The sequence below is a fragment of the Antechinus flavipes genome, chromosome 1, assembly GCF_016432865.1.
Source record: "Antechinus flavipes isolate AdamAnt ecotype Samford, QLD, Australia chromosome 1, AdamAnt_v2, whole genome shotgun sequence".
Classification (NCBI taxonomy): Eukaryota; Metazoa; Chordata; class Mammalia; order Dasyuromorphia; family Dasyuridae; genus Antechinus; species Antechinus flavipes.
In genome coordinates, this window is record NC_067398.1 from 497,590,731 (window position 1) to 497,613,697 (window position 22,967).

At 31.4% G+C, this 22,967-nt stretch overlaps 1 protein-coding gene across 2 annotated transcripts in view; it reads left to right on the top strand.

The window, feature by feature from the left end:
- The window catches only part of ROCK1 (Rho associated coiled-coil containing protein kinase 1), a 124,560-nt gene that overhangs the window by 44,828 nt on the left and 56,765 nt on the right, over positions 1-22,967 (top strand). For both annotated transcript variants that reach the window (XM_051970361.1, XM_051970362.1), the window contains exons 3-10: positions 6,087-6,187; positions 8,789-8,926; positions 9,294-9,469; positions 9,769-9,853; positions 13,598-13,742; positions 14,051-14,189; positions 17,853-17,944; positions 19,975-20,134. In XM_051970361.1, coding sequence (XP_051826321.1) covers positions 6,087-6,187; positions 8,789-8,926; positions 9,294-9,469; positions 9,769-9,853; positions 13,598-13,742; positions 14,051-14,189; positions 17,853-17,944; positions 19,975-20,134 — 1,036 coding nt within the window. The remainder of the gene's footprint in view (positions 1-6,086; positions 6,188-8,788; positions 8,927-9,293; positions 9,470-9,768; positions 9,854-13,597; positions 13,743-14,050; positions 14,190-17,852; positions 17,945-19,974; positions 20,135-22,967) is intronic.

Sequence of the window (22,967 nt, forward strand, 5' to 3'; positions counted from 1 at the left end):
ACCAGTAAAAAATTATTATAAATCTAGAAATTCCTCCAAAAAAGAGAAGGGTAATTGTAATAACTTTATGCAGAGACTCATGAAAAAAGACTTCCCAAAAGGTCATGAATACCTAGAAGTGAAGCAAGACATAAAAAATACAATAGAAACTCTAGTGCAAAGAATTAGAAGAATAGTTTAGAAGAGAAGGTTGTAACCCTTATCCAAATAATAGGTATCTTGAAAACTAAAATAGACTAGACAGACATCAAGAACAACAGGAACAAAATTACTGATAATTATGAGGAGATTAAAGGAGAAAAGAAAAGAATTAGAATCTGAGATCATGACCATAATTTTGGGGATGGTTGAACAAATTGTATTACTTGAACATAATGTAATATGCTGGGAAAAGGCAGAAAAAAAATTTCAGAAAGTTCTAAGTAGTAAAAACAACTGTTTATTGAGTGAAGTGAGCAGAACTAGAACATTTTCTTAAGAGTAAATAACATTGTAAAGCAAAATAGCTTTTTTTTTTATTTTAATAGCTTTTCCCCCCATATAAATGCAAAGATAGTTTTCAAAAATTCACCTTTATAAAACCTTGTATTCCAAATTTTTCTTTCTCCCTACCACCTGTATCCAGTTTGGTTCAACAGACATTAAGTATCAAATATGCAAGTCATTGTTCTAGGAAATCATGAAACAAGGATCAAAAAATTTATAATCTACTGAGATTAGGAGTTGAGGGAAAGGAGTATAACCTATATATCAATTAAGTATAAATTAGGAATATGGGTTAAAAGAAGAGACCAGACAACATATTCTAGGAATATTTGGTAAGAAAGAGAAGGGTCAGTTTAGGAAGATTGCATGAATAATTTGGTATCTGACCTAAGTTTTCAAAGAAGGTAAAGATTCTGGGAAGTGGAGATGTGGAGGCATAGGATTCAGTTTTTTGAAAACACGAAGGTAGATATAAAATGCCAAGTTTTAAAGAGAAGTAAATAAAAACAAAATTAATGTATCCTAGGAAGGGCCTCAGATCAGTTAGTTCAACCTCTAACTGAGCAAGTAAATCCTTTTCAATATTGATTTCAAGATCAGCTTTTTGATTTTACATGGAAGTTACCCCTGCCCCGTAATGGGAAATTCATTACTTTACTACATTGCTTCCCATTATATTTTCATTTTTAAACAGGTCTAATTATTAGGAAGTGCTGAAGTCTCACCATATCTATCCATTGGTACAATTGTGCTTCTTAGAGAAAACTAAAACAGGTTGTTCTTGAAATTTGCCAGTGATTTTTCAGTTGTAAAATAGGAAGATTTCTTTTTTTAATTTCAGTTCTCCTATGCTCAAAAAGTTATCAACTGTGCATACTCTTTGATCCAACAGTGTTACTACTGGGCTTATATCCCAAAAAGATCTTAAAGAAGGGAAAGGGACCTGTATGTGCAAGAATGTTTGTGGCAGCCCTCTTTGTAGTGGCCAGAAACTGGAAGCTGAGTAGATGCCCATCAATTGGAGAATGGCTGAATAAATTGTGGTATATGAATGTTATGGAATATTATTGTTCGGTAAGAAATGACCAACAGGATGATTTCAGAAAGGCCTGGAGAGACCTACATGAACTGATGCTGAGTGAAATGAGCAGGGCCAGGAGATCATTATATACTTCAACAACAATACTATATAATGATCAATTCTGATGGACCTGGCCATATTCAGCAATGAGATGAACCAAATCTGTTCCAATGGAGCAGTAATGAACTAAACCAGCTATGCCCAGCGAAAGAACTCTGGGAGATGACTAAGAACTATTACATTGAATTCCCAATCCCTATATTTTTGCCTGCCTGCATTTTGGATTTCCTTCACAGGTTAATTGTACAATATTTCAGAGTCCGATTCTTTTTTGTACAGCAAAATAACGGTTTGGTCATGTATACTTATTTTGTATTTAATTTATACTTAAATATATTTAACATGTATTGGTCATCCTGCCATCTAGGGGAGGAGGTGGGGGAAAAATTGGAGCAAAAGGTTTGGCAATTGTCAATGCTGGAAAATTACCCATGCATATAACTTGTAAATAAAAAGCTATTAAAATTTTAAAAAAAAAAAAAAAACAAAAACACTTTGGTAAAAAAAAAATTTCAGTTCTCATAACCTCCTTTTGGATTTTCTCCTTTGCTTTGATGGTCTTTATTTGGCTACTCCTTCTCAGCTTCCATTTCTGGATCATTATTCATCTCCTTTTCTATTCTAGCCCTTCTCCCAATCTGATTATCCCCAAACTGTTCTAGGTGCTATTCTCTTCTCTCCTTCAATTAGCTCCTCTGATGATTCTATCAGCTCCTCATGAGTTCAGTTGTCACATATATGCAGATAAATCCAAAAATCTATATACCGTTTTCCTGAACTTCATTCTTGAATCTCCTAATGAAGGATTAACCGATGGAAATCTCTGCCTAGATTCACTTGTATCTCAAACTCAACATGTCTAGAATTAAACTTACTTTTCTTAAATTAACTGCTTTTCCAGACTTCTTGCCACTGGCATCCTTCGATCATTTGTTTGTAACCTTTGCCATTTTATATCAGTTTTACATCCATTCACCAATTCTGTCGAATTTACTTCTACTTATTATCCCTCCCTTTTCTTTGTTTGTGTCCTTTAAGGTTTTTAATCACTTCTTAGACTCCTTAATGATTTTCCTGCCTCTCTAATTTATCCTTTATGTACATACCAAAGTAATCTTCCTAAGACAAAGATCTTTGTTATTTTTTGAAATTTTTATAGAGATATTATTCACTTCCCAATAAATAATTTTCCCTCCAAAACTTTCTCATAAGGAAAATTAAGGAAATACAATCTAATAGTAATTACACTTGAGAGTACTTATAATCTTCCATTGTTGTATTTTGCTATTTAAATTTTAGTTATTTGGAACCAAAATCATCCATTATATTTGCATTATCTTTTAGTATTGTCTTTATCTTGTAGTAGTCATTACAGATACTATTTTCTTAGTTAATGTTTGTCACTCTGCATCATTTATTATAAGTCTTATATTAAGAATACTTGCTTTTGGTACAATAATATTCTGTTAAACTAATGAATCTTATTTTTAAAATCATTAATTGCTGGGCATAATACTTCAGAACACTGCTTTATGCAGTGACAAAAAGTAGGAAATGTTACCCATTGACAGGGAAGTAGCTGAACAAACTGTTAATATATATTATGCTATAAGAAATGAAATGAAATGATAAATACGAGTTATTTAGAGAAATAAGTAACTCTATGAACTTTTACAGAATGAAAGAAAGCATATATAGAATGACTAATGACAAAAACAAAAAGACCACTAATTAGGCAGCCATGATCTGCTTAATTATAATTGAATTTGTAATTGTAATTGAAATTAATGAAACATATGTCCTTTCTGTTTGTAGAGAATTGGGGAAACAACTAGGTAAAATAGCAGATAGAATGCTGAGCTTGGGGTTAGAAAGATCTGAGTTCAAATTTACCCCCAGATACTTCCTAGCTTTGTTACTTTGGGCAGGTTTGCCACCCGTGAAGCTAATGGCAGACGACTCTAGTATCTTTGCCAAGAGCATTCCTTGGACAGAAGTCCATAGCATCATAGAGTCATATCTGACTGACAGTTGAACAAAAACATAGCATACAAGGCACTAAGGCTACATATGGACTTTGCTGTTAAGAAGAGCATATCTGATACAAACCTATTTGTTGTTGTTGTTAGTAACTTAGGCTCCTAAAAATTATCAGGTGAGTAGGAAAAACATGTTCTGATTACATTTGGTTATGCAAATGCAGCTTGAGATTGAGTGGGGAAGATGAAATAAGAATAGTTCCACTGTGATTTTCCTTTCCCCTTAAGAACAATATAGGGTCCAATCTCACTATCAGAATATTTTCTCTTCTCTGCCTCATGAGAATAGATACAAAAAGGAATATAATACAGAATATAGATACAAAAAGGATATTAAAAAAAGGAAAAAGAAAAGAGGATCCTCCAGATTGACATCAGTGTTCTTTTTAAGTCTTCTAAGGTCTTTTGCTTAATTGTTTTTCTTTGTTACAAGGGGAAAATTCAATTCAATGTGTCATCAAGCTAGACCAGTTTTTATATCACTTAAAAGGAAAAAAAATTCCCTGTGAATCAATAATAATTCTGCTTCTTTGTAGGTTTAGTGAGTTTCCTGGGACTCAAGTCACACAGTTGTTTGTCAGAAGCTGACTTTGAATTGAAATCTTGCTTATTATTAAGGCCAGCTCTGTCTATTATGTCATGTTTTCTTTTCTGGGGAGGGGGTGAGGATTGATTATAAGATTCTCTACTCTCCCCTTCCCCCCCTCACTCTGCCCCTTTTTGCTGTTGTTATTGAGTCATTTCAATTATCTATGATTCTTTGTAATCCCATTTGGGGTTTTCTTGGCAAAGACACTGGAATGGTTTGCCATTTCCTTCTCCAGCTTATTTTACCGATGAGGAGCTAAGGCAAACAAAGTTAAGTGACTTGCCCAGGGTCACATAGCTAGAAAATATATAAGATCACTTTTAAACTCAGAAAGAAGAGTCTTCCTGACACTAGACCCAAAACTATCCACTGTATCACCTAGCTGCCCCACATATACACACAGACATACACTGCAACTTCTATATATGTCTATGTACAGACAAATTTATTACTTACTGATGATATAGTATACAAACATTGTAAAATTTCTATAAATTTATTTATAGACAAATTAATCAAAATTTAAAAATTACAAAATGATATTTGAAATTATGAAAATAATTGTTGTGAATAGATATATGAAAATAGAAAACAGTTAATAAAACTCTGCTACTGGATCTATAACCTCAAAGTGTCAATGACAGAAGGAAAAATGACATATGCTGAAAACATTTAACTTTTTTGTGGGAGAGGGGATGGTGAAGGTGTATATGTGTATGTATATGTAAGTACTTAAATGGCACAGTGGATAGAGTGCCAACCCTGGAGAAGGAATACCTGATTTCAAATCTGGCCTCAGACACTTAGATTGTGTGATCCTGGGCATGTCACTGAACTCTGTTTGCCTCACTTTCCTTCTCTGTAAAATGAGCTGGAGAAGGAAATGGCAAACCACTTCAGTGGACTTAATTGAAAAAATGCCTGAGCTTAACATTTATGTATAGATGTGTGTTCATATGCTTGATTTAAAACAAAACAAAACAAACAAAACTTTATGAAGCAAAAAGAGCATATTACTATGTAACTTTTATTAGAATCTGGGACTTAAGTTTAATAGTTGTTCTGTGTTTTGTACATCTCTGAACTATGAAGCTTTTCCATGTAATTTCATGCCAGTGTTGACCCATGTGGATTAAAATAGCCTTATTTTAACCATGACCAAATTTGGAATTAGAAGATCTATCCACTGGGAATTTGTAAATTATTGTAGTTCATAGCATGACAGGTTTATATAAATAATTACAGTGATTCCCCACTGCTGTTTTAAATTAAAATTGAGTTTCAGATAGAGAAACATAGTGAAACAAGTGCTGAAGATACCAGATTAGGTTAGTGTTTCTTGTATCTGTTTGTAACATCTCAGTCATTTGTATCATTTAACAAGGGGGAAAAAAATGGTTCAAAATATTAGAAAGATAAAAAATTTTATCCCATTGACTTAGAACAGAGCATTTTACTTTACTTTATTGATTTAAAGCATTTTGATTTTAATTTCTATTCATATTGCCTGGTAAATTAATTATCTAATACCTGTTTATCTTCTGTTTTCATTATTTGTGTTTTTTTGTGGCTAATTTTGTATTTTTCTGTATTTTACTTTTAGGTAGAGAGACAATTAGGTTTTTTAAAAAAAAAGACTTTTAAAATAATCCTTTTGCATAATTATATTTACATGTTATGTCATAATGTGTTATTGAACAGAAAAGTTATTAGTCATTTTGGATTTTTTTTGTTTTTTACTTTTTATTTTCTGAAAACTTGAATATAGAATTAGTGAAATTAAAAATAATAATTGTTATTACTTTGTTTCTATCCTTTTCTCTTTATGTAGATAAAGATACAATAAATAAAATTAGAGATTTGCGCATGAAAGCTGAAGATTATGAAGTGGTGAAAGTGATTGGTAGAGGTGCATTTGGAGAAGTGCAATTGGTAGGTTATTTCAGTAAACTTAATAATGATATATTATTTTGATAAGAGTTCCTGTATTGGGTCAGCAGTTTTTAATTTAAGACAAGTGGGTTTAAAAAAAAAAAAAAAGATCACTTTGAATTTTTTTTTTTTGCCAGTTTCTTAAAAAGCATGCATATTCTGGAGTAAAATTCAACCTCCAATGTTGAATTTTCCATAGAAAATTCTTAAGATCCATGTATAGGCAAAGAAGGAATTGAAGCTTCAGAAGAAGAATTTTCCTATTTGAAAGAATTGCGTATTTGATAAGATTCTAGCCTATTTAATATAGAAGGATTGGGAGAGAGGATTATAACACTGTAATTTTCTTCCTCCTTCCTTCTGTTTGCCTAGCTTTCTAACATACCTCATGTATACTATTCCATCTTCATTTTTCTAAACTGGATCCAAATTGTCTGGCTTTGATATTTGTCCTGCTAGCATGGTAATCTTAGTACTTTGTTAGGTTATTTGCTTTCATAGCCAATTGTCTTTCAAATTGAGAGACAAATGATCTGTTTATTTTGTGATATTTAGTATACATTGTGGATCAGATCTTTTCCTCACAGTATTGAGTTTCTTATGGTAAGATCTCTTTGAATTCACACTTAAGCCAGATTCCTTTAACTACTAAAGATCTAATGAAAAATAGATAAAGCATTTAAAAAAAAAAAAAAAAAAAAACAAACTTACTGTGTGCTAAGAAGCACTGTGCTAAGTTCTGGGGTTACAATTAGAAGCAAGCACAGTCAGATGATTAAAGAGAACAGATAAAGGGAAGCTAGAAAATGGGCAAAGGATGTGGAATACAATAAAAAGAAAGGCAAGTGAAATTCTTTATCCAAAAGCGGCTAATAAAAGCCGCTTTTTATTTTTTATTTTTTCAGTTAGAAATCGAGTACTATTTTCTTTTTTTTCCCTTTTATAGAAGAAGTAATTTTAAGACATATAGAATGAGTAGATTTCATAGATTGGACTGTTTGGGTTCAAAGATGGCACCATAAAATAAGGAAAACTTACTGGCCTCTGATAAGTATAGTTTGTAGAAGAATCAAAGTCTGGGAGTTAAGATAACTGTTGTGCATGGATTTTCCCTTTTATTTCCCTTATCCTTCTCCTTTATACTTAATTTCTCTGTACTACCTCTCTTTCTCCCAGGACTTTTTAAGGTACTGCTACCAACATGTTAAGAAAAGAATCTTTATTTCCTGAGGCAGAATGTTTCATTTTTGCATAAAGCCACCTTCTCTCAAACTAAAATTTGCCTCTCTATAACTCTTTGTACTCACTTCTTGATTAAAACAGAATAAAGTTAATCTCCCTATCCATATGGCATCCTTTCTAGTACATGAATATAGCTATCATGTTCCCCCATCTTCTCTTGTGCAAGTTAAAAATCCCTAGTGCCTCTAACCAAATTTCATATAATATACAAGTACTTAAAAATGGTGGCTCATTGATTCAAGGTTCTTGTCCATTCTTGTTACCCTTCTGAATATTCTATCAATTTTCTTTGTAAAATGTGGTATCCTTCAAATATAGTCTGACTCAAAGTATCATTCCCCAGACACTATGTATTCCCTAAAACAGCCATTAAATCTGCGGGGCTGCCATATTCTTCTGTAGGTTCACTGAATGTGCAATTCAGGAAAACCTTCAGCTCTTCTTCAAATTATTCTCTTTAGTCATACTTTTCATATTTTATACTTAGGAAGGTGATTTTTGGAACCAAGTATAGATTTTTTATACTTATCTTTATTAAATTTCATCTTAATTATATTCAAGTCAAATGTTCTAACCTGTCAAGATCTTTTTGGATCCTGACTTCATCATCAGATGTTGATTATTTCTCCTAGCCTTGGGTCATATGCAAACTGAATTTAAAAAACCCTTGCATACTAAGTTATTGATAAAGATATTAAATAACATAAGGTTACTAAGCACAGATACTTGGGCTGTTCTGCTGGAGTCTTTTTTTTTTTTTTTTAACATCAGACCATTAATGACTGTTCTGTGAGTTCAGCCAGGAGTTAGAATGGGAGTCTTGGTTAGGAGTATAAAAATAAATAACCTATACTGGGAGCTAGCTTCTCCAGTTCCTTTAATGAAGAGATGGTGCTCATCACTGAAAACAGATGATATTTTTTCTTTCATATGATCTTATGGTAGAAATGTAATGATAAGGAAGATTAGGCATCGAAAGGGGATGGAAGAAAATGAGTATGGAGATTGGTTTGTTAGTTTGATTTCTTTTAACTTACACTAATAATTAACATGGATGCTAATTAACATAAGATAAAAGTCAAAGATTTTCAGAAATTAGTATAGATAATAAAATTCTGTCTTATTGAAGGGAATAAAAGTCTAACATAATTTGTTAAATGTATGTTTTTTAGTTAAAGAAGGAATAATTGAAGTAACAGCTATTAAAGCAATTTTTTATCAAATTGAAGTATTCATTAGATCACATGAAATTATTTTCTTGTAGTAAATTGGTATATTGTATTGTGATTTCTTAAAATAAAGAATTGCTTTATTATTTAAGATATTATAATTTTTTAAAACAAAACGTTTGTTTTAAAGGTAAGGCATAAATCTACCAGAAAGGTATATGCTATGAAGCTGCTGAGCAAATTTGAGATGATTAAGAGATCAGATTCTGCTTTCTTCTGGGAAGAACGGGACATTATGGCTTTTGCTAATAGCCCTTGGGTTGTTCAGGTAAACTTATATCACTGTTTTATTTTATTAGAGCATAAATGTCTTAAGGAGGAAGTAACATGAAAGGAAAGAAGGAAGGAAGAATTTACTAACACCTTCTGTAGGCCAGTCAGGGTGCTAAGTACTTTACAAATATTGTTTGATTCTCATGAGAAAGTAAGTAATTTAGCTGTAGTCTAGTTTCAGAGATAATCCTTCCATCTTTGAAAGTAATGGGAGTCTTTCTCAATTTCAAATTCAGAAAACCAACTTTAAAAAAACCAACTCCCTAAACAAAACATAAACAGCATAAGTAAAACATTTATATTGATAAGTACTTTTTTTGATCCTCTTCTGATAAAATGACTAATTTGTATTTGTGTCTTAGCTATATTATGCATTCCAAGATGATCGGTATCTCTACATGGTGATGGAATATATGCCTGGTGGGGATCTTGTTAATTTAATGAGCAACTATGATGTGCCTGAAAAATGGGCCCGTTTCTATACTGCGGAAGTAGTTCTTGCTTTGGATGCAATCCATTCAATGGGCTTTATTCATAGGTAAGAATTTTAATCATTTTCTTGTTTTTTTTTAAATAAAAAACTGAAAATTATTTCAGTTGTACAGGCATTTAGGTTGTTATCTTTTAAAATTCATAAGCTTTTTCTTTCCTTTTGAAAACAGGTATCATTAGTTTACAATTTTCATTGCAATCTGTTTATTAGAGTAAAGATCATTCATGTAATCGATAGTACTTATGATAATATTCTTTCTAATTTCTTAACTTAAATCACAAAATATTAAAGATTGCCAAAAAAAAATTGTATTAGGAATTACTCTGTTTTGTTTTTTCTTTTAGAGATGTGAAGCCTGATAACATGCTGCTGGATAAATCTGGTCACTTGAAGCTAGCTGATTTTGGTACTTGTATGAAGATGAATAAAGTTAGTATATTTTGATATAAACATGGTTTAGCCAAATGAAGAAAATTACATTCTTAGAAAATGTTACAGAAGTTACTAACCTTATGTGGGCTTCTGCAGTATTGACGTGGATTGTCTTTATTTGTTGAACTGGATACCATGGTAGCAATGCTGTATAAAGAACTTGTTCATGATTTATTTTTTCCTCTCTATTTAGGGTAAGTGTAGATTGCCAGATTTATTAAATCCTTCATAACAACTTCATAACATGTACTTATTGGTAACTGAAAATGGAATTAGTTCTAATATTACTAAATTGTTATATCAGTATTGTAACTGGACTCCAACAAATTCTGTCAGTGTGTTTATAATTTTACATTTTATTTTACCTTTGAACTTTGGACTTATATTTTATCGTTTTATTTGTTCCCATCAAAAGAGGACTTTATTTTAATATCTAAGGTTCATCAGAAAAGTGAATAATCACCCTTTTTCTAAGAAAATATGTTTATCAGTTTATTATATATTAGGAGGAAATCCTTGGCAGTTTTTGCACTGCAGGTTTTATTATACTTTTAAAAATTGATAAATGAGCAAGTTATATAAAATTTATTCAGTAAACCTTTATTAAGCTCTTAGTTTTATAGTATATTGTAGAAAGTACATCATAAGCCACATACATACATATAATATGTTAGAGAAAATTTTACCAAAGGAGTTATGAAGTTCCACAGCTTTGAGGTAAATGTTGGAGAAGGAAATGACGAGTCTAATAAAACTTTGTAGAATTGGTGGCAGTTGATCTTGTTTTTTAAGCTGTCACAAATAGTTGTATTTTTGTTTTTGCTCTTTGCATTTTCAAGAATCATTTATCAGATCTTTTAACTGTTTATAGCAAATGCTTTTATTTATTGAGGGTATATATAATTCCTCAAAGATATTTTGTCTTAAAGTTATCAATTCTACTTGTGAGGTTTCTCATTTAGTTAAATGAATGTTTATCAGATACTGTGCAAGGCATTGTGTTAGGTGCTAGAAATACAAGATGAAAAATGAGAAATTGCTTCCCTACAAGAAGTTTACCATCTAATGGGGATGTGTATATGAAGGATAAAATAGAAACACCCAAATAAGTGTGATATACCAAATAAATAAGCACTAAAACTACAGTAACTAGTCAGGAAAAAAAAAAAAAAGAAATGAGAGAAATCACTTTTTAGAGAAAAACTGATATATAAGGTAAGATGTTAAATGAAATGAAGGAATTTTACATATCAAACTGTGGTCAGAGAGATGAGGGAGGTGTAAAGAAAAAATGAAGGTTTAACTTCATCTACTGAGAAGAACTATTAATAGAAGTGGGAGGATAGGTGCTTGAGGAGAGAGGAGAAGTTTGGAATATCTACTTTATGGCATGGGTAGAGAGTAAAATGAAAAAGACTGCCATCCAACAATGAAAATTCAGTTACAATCAGCCAGCACGAATTTGTTGTCTCATTATGCAGTTTTGGAATATTCTAACAGCATTCTAGTGGTATAGAAGGTGATAATGATGAGAGGAGAGGGATTCTAAAATTGGAGGTTAATAGGATTAGAACAGTAGAAAGAGAGAAGGGATGGTGATGCCAGGTTTTAAGGATATAGACAGTATGCTTTGGGGTGTTTTTTTTAAATAGTATTTTAATTTTTCCAAGTACATTTCAACATTCACCTTTGCAAAACTTTGTGTTCCAAATTTTTCTCTTTCTCCTTTTTTTCATCCTCCCCAATATAATGAAATCTTATATGACATTTTATTTCATTTTATTTTTCTCAGTAGTATTTTGTTTTTCCAAATACATGTAAAGAGAGTTTTTAATATTCATTTTTGTAAAACTGCATTCCAAATTTTTCTCCTTCCCTCCCATCCCCTTCTCAAGATAGCAAGCAATCTATTATAGGTTAAATCTGTATTGTGCTTTTAAATATATTTCCATATTTGTCATGTTGTGCAAGAAAAATCAACCCAAAAGGCAAAAAAGAAAGAAAAAAGAAACAAACAAAAAGTTGGAAATAATGTGCTTCCTTCCACATTTAGTCTCCAGAGTTCTTTTTCTCCATGGGATTGACATTTTCCATTCCAAGTCCATTAATATTAGAATGATTGGATCAATTCTTCCTACCAGCAGTGTACTAGTATACCTGCCTTTTCCCAGGCCTTTTGACATTGACAGTCTTAAGACTTTATTATCTTATCAATTGATCAAAGATGGACAGAAGCAGCTACACCCAAAGAAAGAACACTGGGAAATGAATATAAACTGTTTGCATTTTTGTTTTTCTTCCCGGGTTATTTATACCTTCTGAATTCAATTCTCCTGTGCAACAAGAAAACTGTTTGGTTCTACACACATATATTGTATCTAGGATATACTGTAACCTATTCAACATGTAAACGACTGCTTGCCATCTGGGGGAGGGGGTGGAGGGAAGGAGGGGAAAAATCGGAACAGAAGTGAATGCAAGGGATAATGCTGTAAAAAATTACCCTGACATGGGTTCTATCAATTAAAAGTTATTTAAAAAAAAAAAAAAAGACTTTATCATCTTAAAATAGTGTATTATTGACTAACTATGGATTCAGAACCATCAAGGGAGAAACAAAGAAGCCAAAACAGGGGTAATGGAGAAGGAGATGAGAGAAGTAATATGTGCTATAGATGCATAATGGTTGCTTTAAAGGAACTAAAGTTATAATGTGGGCAAAGATAAGCTCAGCAATAGTGATATGACAGAAGACATGAAAGGACAAGATTATAGTCAGAAAAAGAAATTTCAGGATTAAGTTTATTAGAGCTGGAGAAGTTTTAGGTAACAGGAAAGTCTAAAAGGTGCTATGCCCATCTTTTGGGTGGTTGAAGAAAAAGGCCAGCTGAAGAATCAAAACAGAGGAGGTTGAGGAACTTCAGAGACCAGCATATTGGACATCACAATCAATTTTTTCCATTTTTAGGAATTATACAGTTGGGGTGGAAAGGAAGAAACTGTGTTTTTCATTGAGGAAGGCAAGACATGGTCTTAGAAGCCAGTAGATAGCAAGGATAAGGATCCAAATAGGATGAAATAAACCATTTGTTCTATGAATTTGGAAGGACAGAGAGAGATGGGGGTGTTGCATGATGGTGATGGATAGTAAGGAATTAGGAGAGTCATTCTGGTCTGGTGTTTTCATGCTCACTCAGCATGGTGGTGAAGAATGTCTTAATTCCTTTAGTGCCAGAAGAGTTTTTTATTTGAAAAGAGGAAGAAATTGAGCATAACAGGTACTTTTTAAACAATAGAAGAAAATCCAGAGAACACAGTGGGGAAAGGTGAAAGAATAAGGAATGGGAAAAGAATGTGGCCTGGTAGAATAAGTATGACAATAGTGATCAAAGTAGCAGAAATAATTTTTCACTTATTTAGGAAGTTATTTGCAAGACAGGTGTAAGAGGGTACAAAATGTGGGATTTAGTTGGAGGAATTTAGTTGTGGGATAGAGGAAATGTCAGATTTATAGAAATAAGCATAATAAAATGACTTCAGTATTCTATGTAGATTCTTGATGTGAGAGAAACTTGACAGATGGATAGCTTTTTCTGCATAATTTGGAAGGTGGGGAAGACAGGATGATTATAGGGTATGAAGGAAGAAGGCCTTTACTGATTTCCCATCTCAAAAAAATTCCTTTGTATGAGTGAATTTATGTCTATATTTGATTTACCTTCATATTACCACTTTTTATAGGAAGGTATGGTACGATGTGATACAGCAGTTGGAACACCTGATTATATTTCTCCTGAAGTATTAAAATCCCAAGGTGGTGATGGCTATTATGGGCGAGAATGTGACTGGTGGTCTGTTGGTGTATTTTTATATGAAATGCTTGTAGGTGAGTAAAACAGAACTCAGTATTTTTATAGCATAGTTTATTCCTAACAAATTCATCCTTGAATTATTTTCTTCAATTTTTATTTTGCTAATCTCTTTATTTTGGTTTATGTGGAACAAAAAAAGCTTTAATAGTCAATCATTTAGCTATTAGGCTTATTTTTGTGATATATTAATCTTTTTTTGCGTATCAAATATGCATCTTCTTTAGCTTTAACTCGGGTATCGCATATAAATTTGAATGCCTTTCAAATGTGTTTTTGATGGTTTAAATGTAGAAAATTTTGTTTTCTTATATTACTTTTTTAGGTGATACACCATTTTATGCAGATTCGCTGGTTGGGACATATAGCAAAATTATGAACCATAAGAATTCTCTTACCTTTCCTGATGATAATGATATATCAAAGGAAGCAAAAAACCTTATTTGTGCCTTCCTTACAGACAGGTAAAGTATCTTATAAGCTGACAAAATATTTTAAAATCAGAATCCTGATAGGATTTTCACTCACTATCTTATCTATAATGCAGTCCTATATTTTATCTGTTAGACTTTTATAATATCAAATGTTTTAGTTTTAAATCATCAGGTACCTAATTCATAATTCCAGGAAGTTGTAAACTTATTATTTTAATCTAAAACAGGGGATGTGGTAGGGAAAAAAGGGATATTATCTTTGTGTTTAAATCTTGTAATTTTATATCTGCCATTCTTGGCAACCTTTATTAATCATTGATCTTCTCTCTACTAGTACAGCAATAAATAAATCATAATCACAAATTCATAGAATTTTACCTGTACTTTGAAGATTATGGAATTAATTGGTCTCATATTTATGTTACATATTTTAAGTTAAGATCTAGTTGTATTGCATAAACTTTAGTTTCTCTTCACTAAGATAAAAGAGCTGCATAATATTTCTTGTAGATGAGGCTATATGTTTGGGCTTTGAGATTCCTGATCTCAAAAATCCTGGGGTTACATAATTAGTTAGAAACAGAACTTTAATGAGTAACATCTAAGTTTCTTGAAATGTAGTTTTCTAAAGTAGAGGAATAGGTAAATTAAATCCTAATCTGAAATTTCCAAGTTTCATCTTCTTCCTTATTGGATTGAGTTAGTAGTAATATAAAGCTCTAGCTCCTTTTCATTTTCTATAACAGTTATCAGTGGCCATGGGGAATCATTGTCTTCTCTTTACAGAAAAATTTAATTGCCATGTTAAGTCTCATGTGAGATACCATACTTTCTTAGCATTGCTATTAATTTATCTAGGACCACTCTGTCCATTCACTAGAGAAAAATAAGTTGATTATAATTTAATTCCAAAAAAACCTTTCATCTTTCAAAATTTCCTTGATATTTAAAATGAGATTGTTTACTTCTACTATATGTATATTTTTAAAAGCTAAGAACTTAAGAAGCAGCTTTTAAAGTTATTGAAAGACTTAGTATTTGTTTAGAATTGCCTTTCAAGTTTGAGATTTCTTCAGTCTTGAGACTTACAAAGTCTTTTTTCTAACAGGTAAATGACCTTGTTGGAGTTAATAGTTGTATCTTGCAATAATATGAAAGGAAAGTTTAAGAAAGATAGCTTTGTATACTTAATTCATTTTCAGGAGAGAGAGACATGGAAATAATAATGATTGTAGGATGTCAAGCAACCAGATAATAAGATTAGATACTGTCTACTTCTTTTCCAAAAGCGAGCTGGCTTAACGAAAAGTGTATTTCTACTTAGAGGAACTCCAATAGTGCAATTGATTATTTCAAAGCAGGGGAAGCATTTTATGAAGATAATTTTTAAGGGAAGACTTTTAAAAATTTCCTTTTCACTATTTAAGATTTGGGAAGAATGTCAGACTTCATGTAGTCTAATCCAAAGTTTCTTAAACTGTGGATCACAACTCAGTATGAGATCATGTAATTGAATATGAGAGTCATGAAAAATTTAGCAAAAGTAAAAGGTTTCTGAAAGCTATGATCAAAAGTCAATTCACAATCAAATGCATAATGAATCTGAGATGTTTCTGGTTTTGCTTACCCATGTTGCACCATGTGAGTTAATTGTAGCCTTAGTTCTGGACATAGAATATGCTGCGCACTTTGTCCTGCACATGCATGAATGCTGTCAGAAACACCTTGACTCAGATTCAAGATGGAGTTGCATGAAAATTTTTCAGGCTAAAAGAGTTTATGAGTGGAAAAAGTTTAAGAATCTCTGGTCTAATTTATACCTTAAAGGGGAGCTTCTCTTGACTATTAAATAAAGCAACTGTTCGGCTTTTGTTTATGACTTCCAGATCAGCTCTATTTTGAACATGTGTAATTCAAAATATATATTTGGGTGGAAATGCCAAGCACTTAGTGTATAATATGGAAGTAGAGTTTGGGGAAGATATGAAGGATAGAGAGAGATTTAGGAGTCATCTACATTAGAAATGATTATTGGAATGCAGAGTTGGGAGGTAGTGAGGTTGAAGGAGAACTGATGAGGTCAGAAAGAAGAGTAGGGGTAACATTTGGATAAAGATCTTGCAAAAGAAACTCAGAAAGAATGACAGAGAGATAGCTGGAAAACCAGAAAAGAGCATTGTCTTGAGGGAAGAGAGATCAGCAGGTATTGTTAATTGTGACAAAAACTGCACAAAATTCAAGGAAGATAAGGACTAAGAAAAGCTTAAAAGCTATTCCCTTTCCTACTCAAAATAAACAGTCTATCCCAATTTATTACAACTTGTCCTATTTAACAGACAGTTCCTATATAAATCAGAGGACTCTTGAAATTTAACTTATTCATCTCACCCTCTGAAAAACTTTAATTTAGATTTAGTAATTTAAAAATTGGAAGAATTTTTATATTTAGATTCAAATTGATTTATGTGCTACTTTGATTGTCCTCCTTGGATCTTCATTAGGCATTATAGTACAAAAATTTTTCAAGGGAGATTAATAGTGTTGTGGTGGTTAGAAAGAGTTATTTGCTTCCCTAAAGAATCTAACTTAGATCATTTTAACAGATCATTGGTTTTTTCCTTTATACGTAAGTGTCATTACATCTGTCTTTTGTAGAAAAGCAGATAAATTTCCTATTGTTTGTGAAATTACAGATGAACTTCAGCTTTTTAAATGTGTTTTATGTGTGATATTAGGCCCACACATAACTGTTTAATATTACTGCTTTTCTGTTTCTCTCTGTGGAAATCACGTACATTTCATGAGAGAGGGTCAAGAAACAGCATGATATAGTGAATTCTAGACTTGACTTTTCCATTTAACTAGCTTCATTCCTTGGGCAACTCATCCTCTAAACCCATTTCCTTACTGAATTTTGTTTCTGAAGACAGTTTCTCTTTTTCTTTTTCCTCAGGCTTGTTTTGAGTGAAGCACTTTATTTTCAAAATGCTGAGTACTCTAAATGATAACTGTGACTTACATGATTTTATTGTTTCATTTTGGGGAGATTTTCTTTCTGCAAGTACAGATCATCCCAATTACCCCACTTTTGAATAATACATATATACATATATATATATATAAAATAAGATAGCATTTGTACAGCAGCTAGTAGAAAAAAGCCAAAGCTGTTATCTGAACAAAATCAAAATTTCCTACTGCTTAAAAAATAACAACTCAAAAGTGGGCCAATATGAACATATTTGTATCTAGGATATTAAGGGGAGTTTAAAAAAAATTATCAAAGAAAGTGAACTTTCTATATTATGTATAAAAACACTTGATGTGTAAGTTCTGATTGCTAATTAAAAAACACATATCTTAACAAATTTCTTTTCTTAAAATTTCTTCTGTCATTCCTTTCTAATTTTTTTTCCTTCTTCAGTTATCAGCTAAGCTTGGGATATAATCAAAATAAATCATGTAGAATTATGGAAATAATCTTTTAAAGTTTATATTAATCAGGATTTAGGTATTATAGTCTTCTGTTTTTAAATATCATGTATTTTAAAACAAACACGCTCTTACTATGTAGAATATAATTGTGGGGAAGGGCGTATGTGTATGAGAAACTTTTATAAACTCTAAAATGTCATAATTGTGAACTATCTCAGAATTTTAAGACTGTCTTGTGTCACTAACTTTTTAAAACAGGGAAGTGAGATTAGGACGAAATGGTGTGGAAGAAATCAAACGACATCTCTTCTTCAAAAATGATCAGTGGGCATGGGAAACTCTTCGAGATAGTAAGTTGTTATCACATTTTATTCTACCCTATCTCATGCATGTGTGTGCACATGTAAATGATTTTTTATCCAAAAAATTTATTCCATGTGGACATTTTTGTGTCTGCTTAAAAACAATCCAGATGTTATGTATATCAGTACTATTTCATATATTGAAAGGGATTATCAAAAGCAGGAAAATGTGACCTTCTGTAAGTTTTAGGCCAGCTAGCTTTCTTCTGTACTATGGCTGCCTCTTTTGTCAGTATGAAGAAAATACAGAGCCATAAGATAATTTTTTAAAAGGAATTTTATTTTATATTTATATTGTTGTTTGCTTACCTTTTTGTTTTTCTTCCCAGGTTATTTTTATCTTCTTTCTAAATATGATTTTTCTTGTGCAATAAGATAATTGTATAAATATGTACACATATATTTAACATATACTTAAACATGTTTAATATGTATGGGACTACCTCCCATATAGGGGAGCAGAAGGAGGGAAGGAGGGGAAAAGTTGGAACAGAAGTGTTTGCAAGGGTCAATGTTGAAAAATTACCCATGCATATGTTTTGTCAGTAAAAAGCTATAATAATAATTTTTTAAAATAGAGCATTAATAGTCCATCTGGATAGTTAGCAGAAGAAAATTTATTTTAGTTTATTTTAATCAATTTAGTTGATTGAGTTGAGCATAGCTTCCTGGTGTTAGTTATGCTATTTGTCTGTCTGTTTGAAGCCACAGAGACAGACTGCTTTCTGGGTTTGTTTTACTTAGGTGATTAAGGAATTGTGTTAATGACTGTGCTTTAACACTGGTTAAGCTAATCAATTATAGTGTATAGTTCCAGTGTCTTTTTAAGGAAAATAACTAGCCAATCCCACTGAGAACTTTAATATATGTTACTGCTACCACCTAGGAAATCCATTTACGTTTCCGAAAACCAATTTTTACTATAGTTGTTAAGAGTGTAAAACATTTTATGTTTTATAAGACTACAAGGCTTTACATAGCAGAGGTATTTTTCTGAATTTTTAAGTTAAGCTTGAGAAAGAACTCTCATAATTGTAATTATACTTGAACAGTTTCATCATGACAAATGTCATTTGATCTATAGTATGAAAAATACATGCTAATAATATGAATATTCACAGAATTTTTCATGATTTCATGTAAGAAGAACAGATCAATTAATTATCAAATAGCAAGATTAACTTTTGTAATGATTAGGTGGCATTTTATTAAGCTAGGTGATCCACCAGAAAGAATACCAGGTGTCAGACACTTGATGTTACTTAACATGTTTGCCTCAGTTTCCTTCCCTGTAAAATGAGGATAACAATAGCACCTACCTTCCAGAGTTGTTATGAGGATCAAATGAGATAATAATTGTAAAGTGTTTAGCAGAGTAGTTGGCAAATACTAAGAGCTACATGAGTGTTAGCTATTCTTGCTATCAGTTGTAAGAAATGAAAATTATTAAGGTGATATTTTATTGTTGAAATGACTGATTCTGAATGCTGTTTCCAATCTAATTCAGAAAACAATGGGCAGTAATGGTTATCAAAGATAAAATCTTTTTGTAATGGCTAAGGTTTTCTATAAAAATATTTCCTTATAACCAATTATAATCACAATCTAGTAGGTAGACGATAGGTATTACTGGTATTTTATTGACTTGGTTACATTTAATACTCTATGTTAGTTCCTTCATATAATAAAAATCTTTTCTGTGATACCTGCTGTATAAATTGTTTATCAACTATATGTTAAATGTGATATTAGAGGTATTGTAGAGAGAAGCACATCTTTTTTATTTTTTTATTTTTAATATATTATAGAACACTACAGAAACTAAATCCAGTTTTATGCTGTCTTTAATTTCTATAGATTGGGAATGTACTGATAGCTTTTTGGTAATTATTTTGGACTCATCACATGAGACTTAGACAAGCTCAGGTTCCTTTTTTTTTAAAAAAAAAATGTGTTTCATTTGTTACAGACATTTATTTTACTTTTTATCCAAATAACCAGTTTTCTTTTATCCTTAGCTGTTGCACCTGTTGTACCTGATCTCAGTAGTGACATTGATACTAGTAATTTTGATGACTTAGAAGAAGACAAAGGAGAAGAAGAAACATTTCCCATTCCAAAAGCTTTTGTTGGCAATCAACTACCTTTTGTAGGATTTACATATTATAGCAATCGTAGGTAAGTACTTTAAAAGTATTTTTATTAGCAGCAGTAGGCATAATAGAATCATTCTCATAGATAATAATATTTCAGATCATGGAAGCTATTTTAATAACATTAAATCCACCGTCTGTCTTTTCAAGAAAGGCTATAGGATTTTCTATTTAATTTCTTTCATATTATTCCATGGTTAGTGAAAATCTCATTACCTTTCAGAAATTCTTTTATGACTTACCCAGTGTATTTGTTTTCTCTTAGATTTAGGCATTATATGTAAGAAAGCTAAAATTCAAAGAGATATGGTTAATGTTAACATTCAAAGAATTTGGATAAAAATGAAATCTTAGAATCACAGAAACTTGAAGTTCTATTATCATTGTTAGTACCATCAAAGAATCATAATTATTAGCACTTTGGGATACATATTTAATTCTAATTAAAAAGCAAGCCTTCTTTATTTTATTAGAATATATGTTTTTGACTTGAAATAATTCCTGCTAGAATTAGACTATTACTAAAACTTAAAACTTTACTTAATTAAACATTTGAAACTTATATCAGTCAGTTAACATTGACATTTAATATTTGCTTGAAAACACCAAAGTGACTTTAACTGCTGAAAAAGTACCAGAAATGTATCAACAAGGGGAAATGTGTAAAATATGTTGCCCCTAGTATTTCTTTGTTTAAAGCTTAGTTTTTCTCATTCATACATAGTATTAAAAAAAAATGCAAGAATATGACTAGAAAGTGAGGTGTGCTAGAGGAAGTAGCACTGAATTGGGTAGTCGGAATGTCTGAGTTATGATCTTGGCTGACTTGTGATGTGGAGCTAAATTACTTTTTCTCTGTTTTCTCATGCAAAATGAATTTAGTTTGATTAAGTAGATTTTAAAATCCTTTGCAACTCTTATATTCTATAATTGGAAGTTGGAAAGTTTAGGTTTTCTGAGAAATAAGTAATCAGCACAATACCAAAAAATTTCATTGAACTGAACAAAATTTACTGAAAACTAAGCCTGCTTATTTAAAAAAATTTTTTCTGCTCAAAGGACCTATTTACCTTAATATACATTTTAATAGAACAGAATTGACTTTATTACTTTGGAAACTTCCTAAATTCCTTATTTATAGCCTCAATATGAAATTTTTCATTTTTGACTTGCACATTTTTATAAAAGATGCCAAATCTTCTTCATGGCCATCTCAGAAAAATAAAATAAACTGACTGCTTTATATAATTTCTAATAATGAAATCCACAAGATTAATAGTGAGGTTTTTGTTGTTGTTGTTGTTGTTGTTGTTTCAGTACCAAAATAGTTAAACCTCATTTTGGTCATTTGTAAGAAAATATCCTGCATCAAAATATAGACCACAGAATTTTCCAAAAGTAATCTTTTTTCTAATACTCCCAGTATTCTTTTGATAAATGCTACCTTCTGGTTTCAGTAGATTTACCATTGGTGATGGGAAGTATCCTACCCAAATCATCTTATGCTTCTTCCCTCCCCCAAAGGGCCTCCTTTGGCTTTTATAATTTTTTTGCAGTTATACTTTATCCTTGAATTCTCCAGAAGTTACTAACAAGAATAACAATGGATTGAGAGTCTCATTTGCTGGGAAAATTTTGTAGTGACCTATATAGTATATACAATGTTTTGTATTTCTGTTTCAGCCAAGTTGCTGTTATCTTTGCTTAAAGTAAAAGCTAGTCTTTCTCAAAGAAGAGAAGGTAAAGGACTTCAGATGCTTTTCTACTTAGCAAATTATCAGAAGGAATACAGAAATACCTCGGTGTAAAAACAAGAAGAAAAAACTATGACCATCCAAATGAGAATCCTGATCTGTGTTAGAGTAGAAAAAGCAAAAAGCAGTGAACATTTGAAGCTAAGTTACAGATATGAGATGCTTACTTAGAAGAGAAAATAAAGCTCTGCTTTGGTGTCAGTTTGAGGTCTTTAATGTTATCCCAGAGATCTATGCTGGTCAGAATTTTTCTCACTGATTTAGATAAGAATAAAGATAATATGCATATATCTGTTGATAACAAAATCTAGATCACATAGCTAATATATTGGATGATAGACATACACATATATATACACTCTCCCAAGGTTATGTAAGATACACATCTTGCAGGCAAGCATTTTGTATCAATTTTAAAATGATAAAATTAGGTTAAATTTGGGCTTCAAATTTCAGCTTTATAATTAAAAGATGAGGGATGTGTGGTCACAGAAAAGGTCCCAAACTACATTAATAGAAGGGGTTTTCTTACCTAGCAGTTTTCTGTAACAAGCCCAGTCTCTCTTTCTGCTATCTAAAAATATCCCTGGTATATATAAAAGATCTTTACAAAAATATACATTAAGTGATTGATAGCATTGTCTTATTTGTTCGGTTGTATTTTGTATTTATGTTGTATCCAGCAACATTGTAGATGTTTATACAGTAAAGTTTCCCTATGTTGGTGAGACCTATTAACACCATGAAATTTATTTTTTAAATCTCCTCTCTGAAGTGAAATAGAAGATTGCAAAAGTCAAATACAGTGAAATTAAGTTGAAATCAAACAGTTTTACTACTGAATTGTAGCTCAGCACTCAGAGAGAAAGTTTGATTGTTTTTCATTTCCTTTATCTTCTGGAATTACTAACTATTCTATTCTTCTCCAAAAGACTCCATTAAATGGACAAAAGAAGAAAAGAGAGGGAAAAAAAATCATTTTGGAAAAGGGAGGAGGAGAAAACTTATGCTTGTAACTTCTTTACATTTTCCATAACCGTATTTAAAATTTTTTCCCCACTTGTTAATTCATGAGAGAGGCTGAGGTAAAACCATTTCATAAAA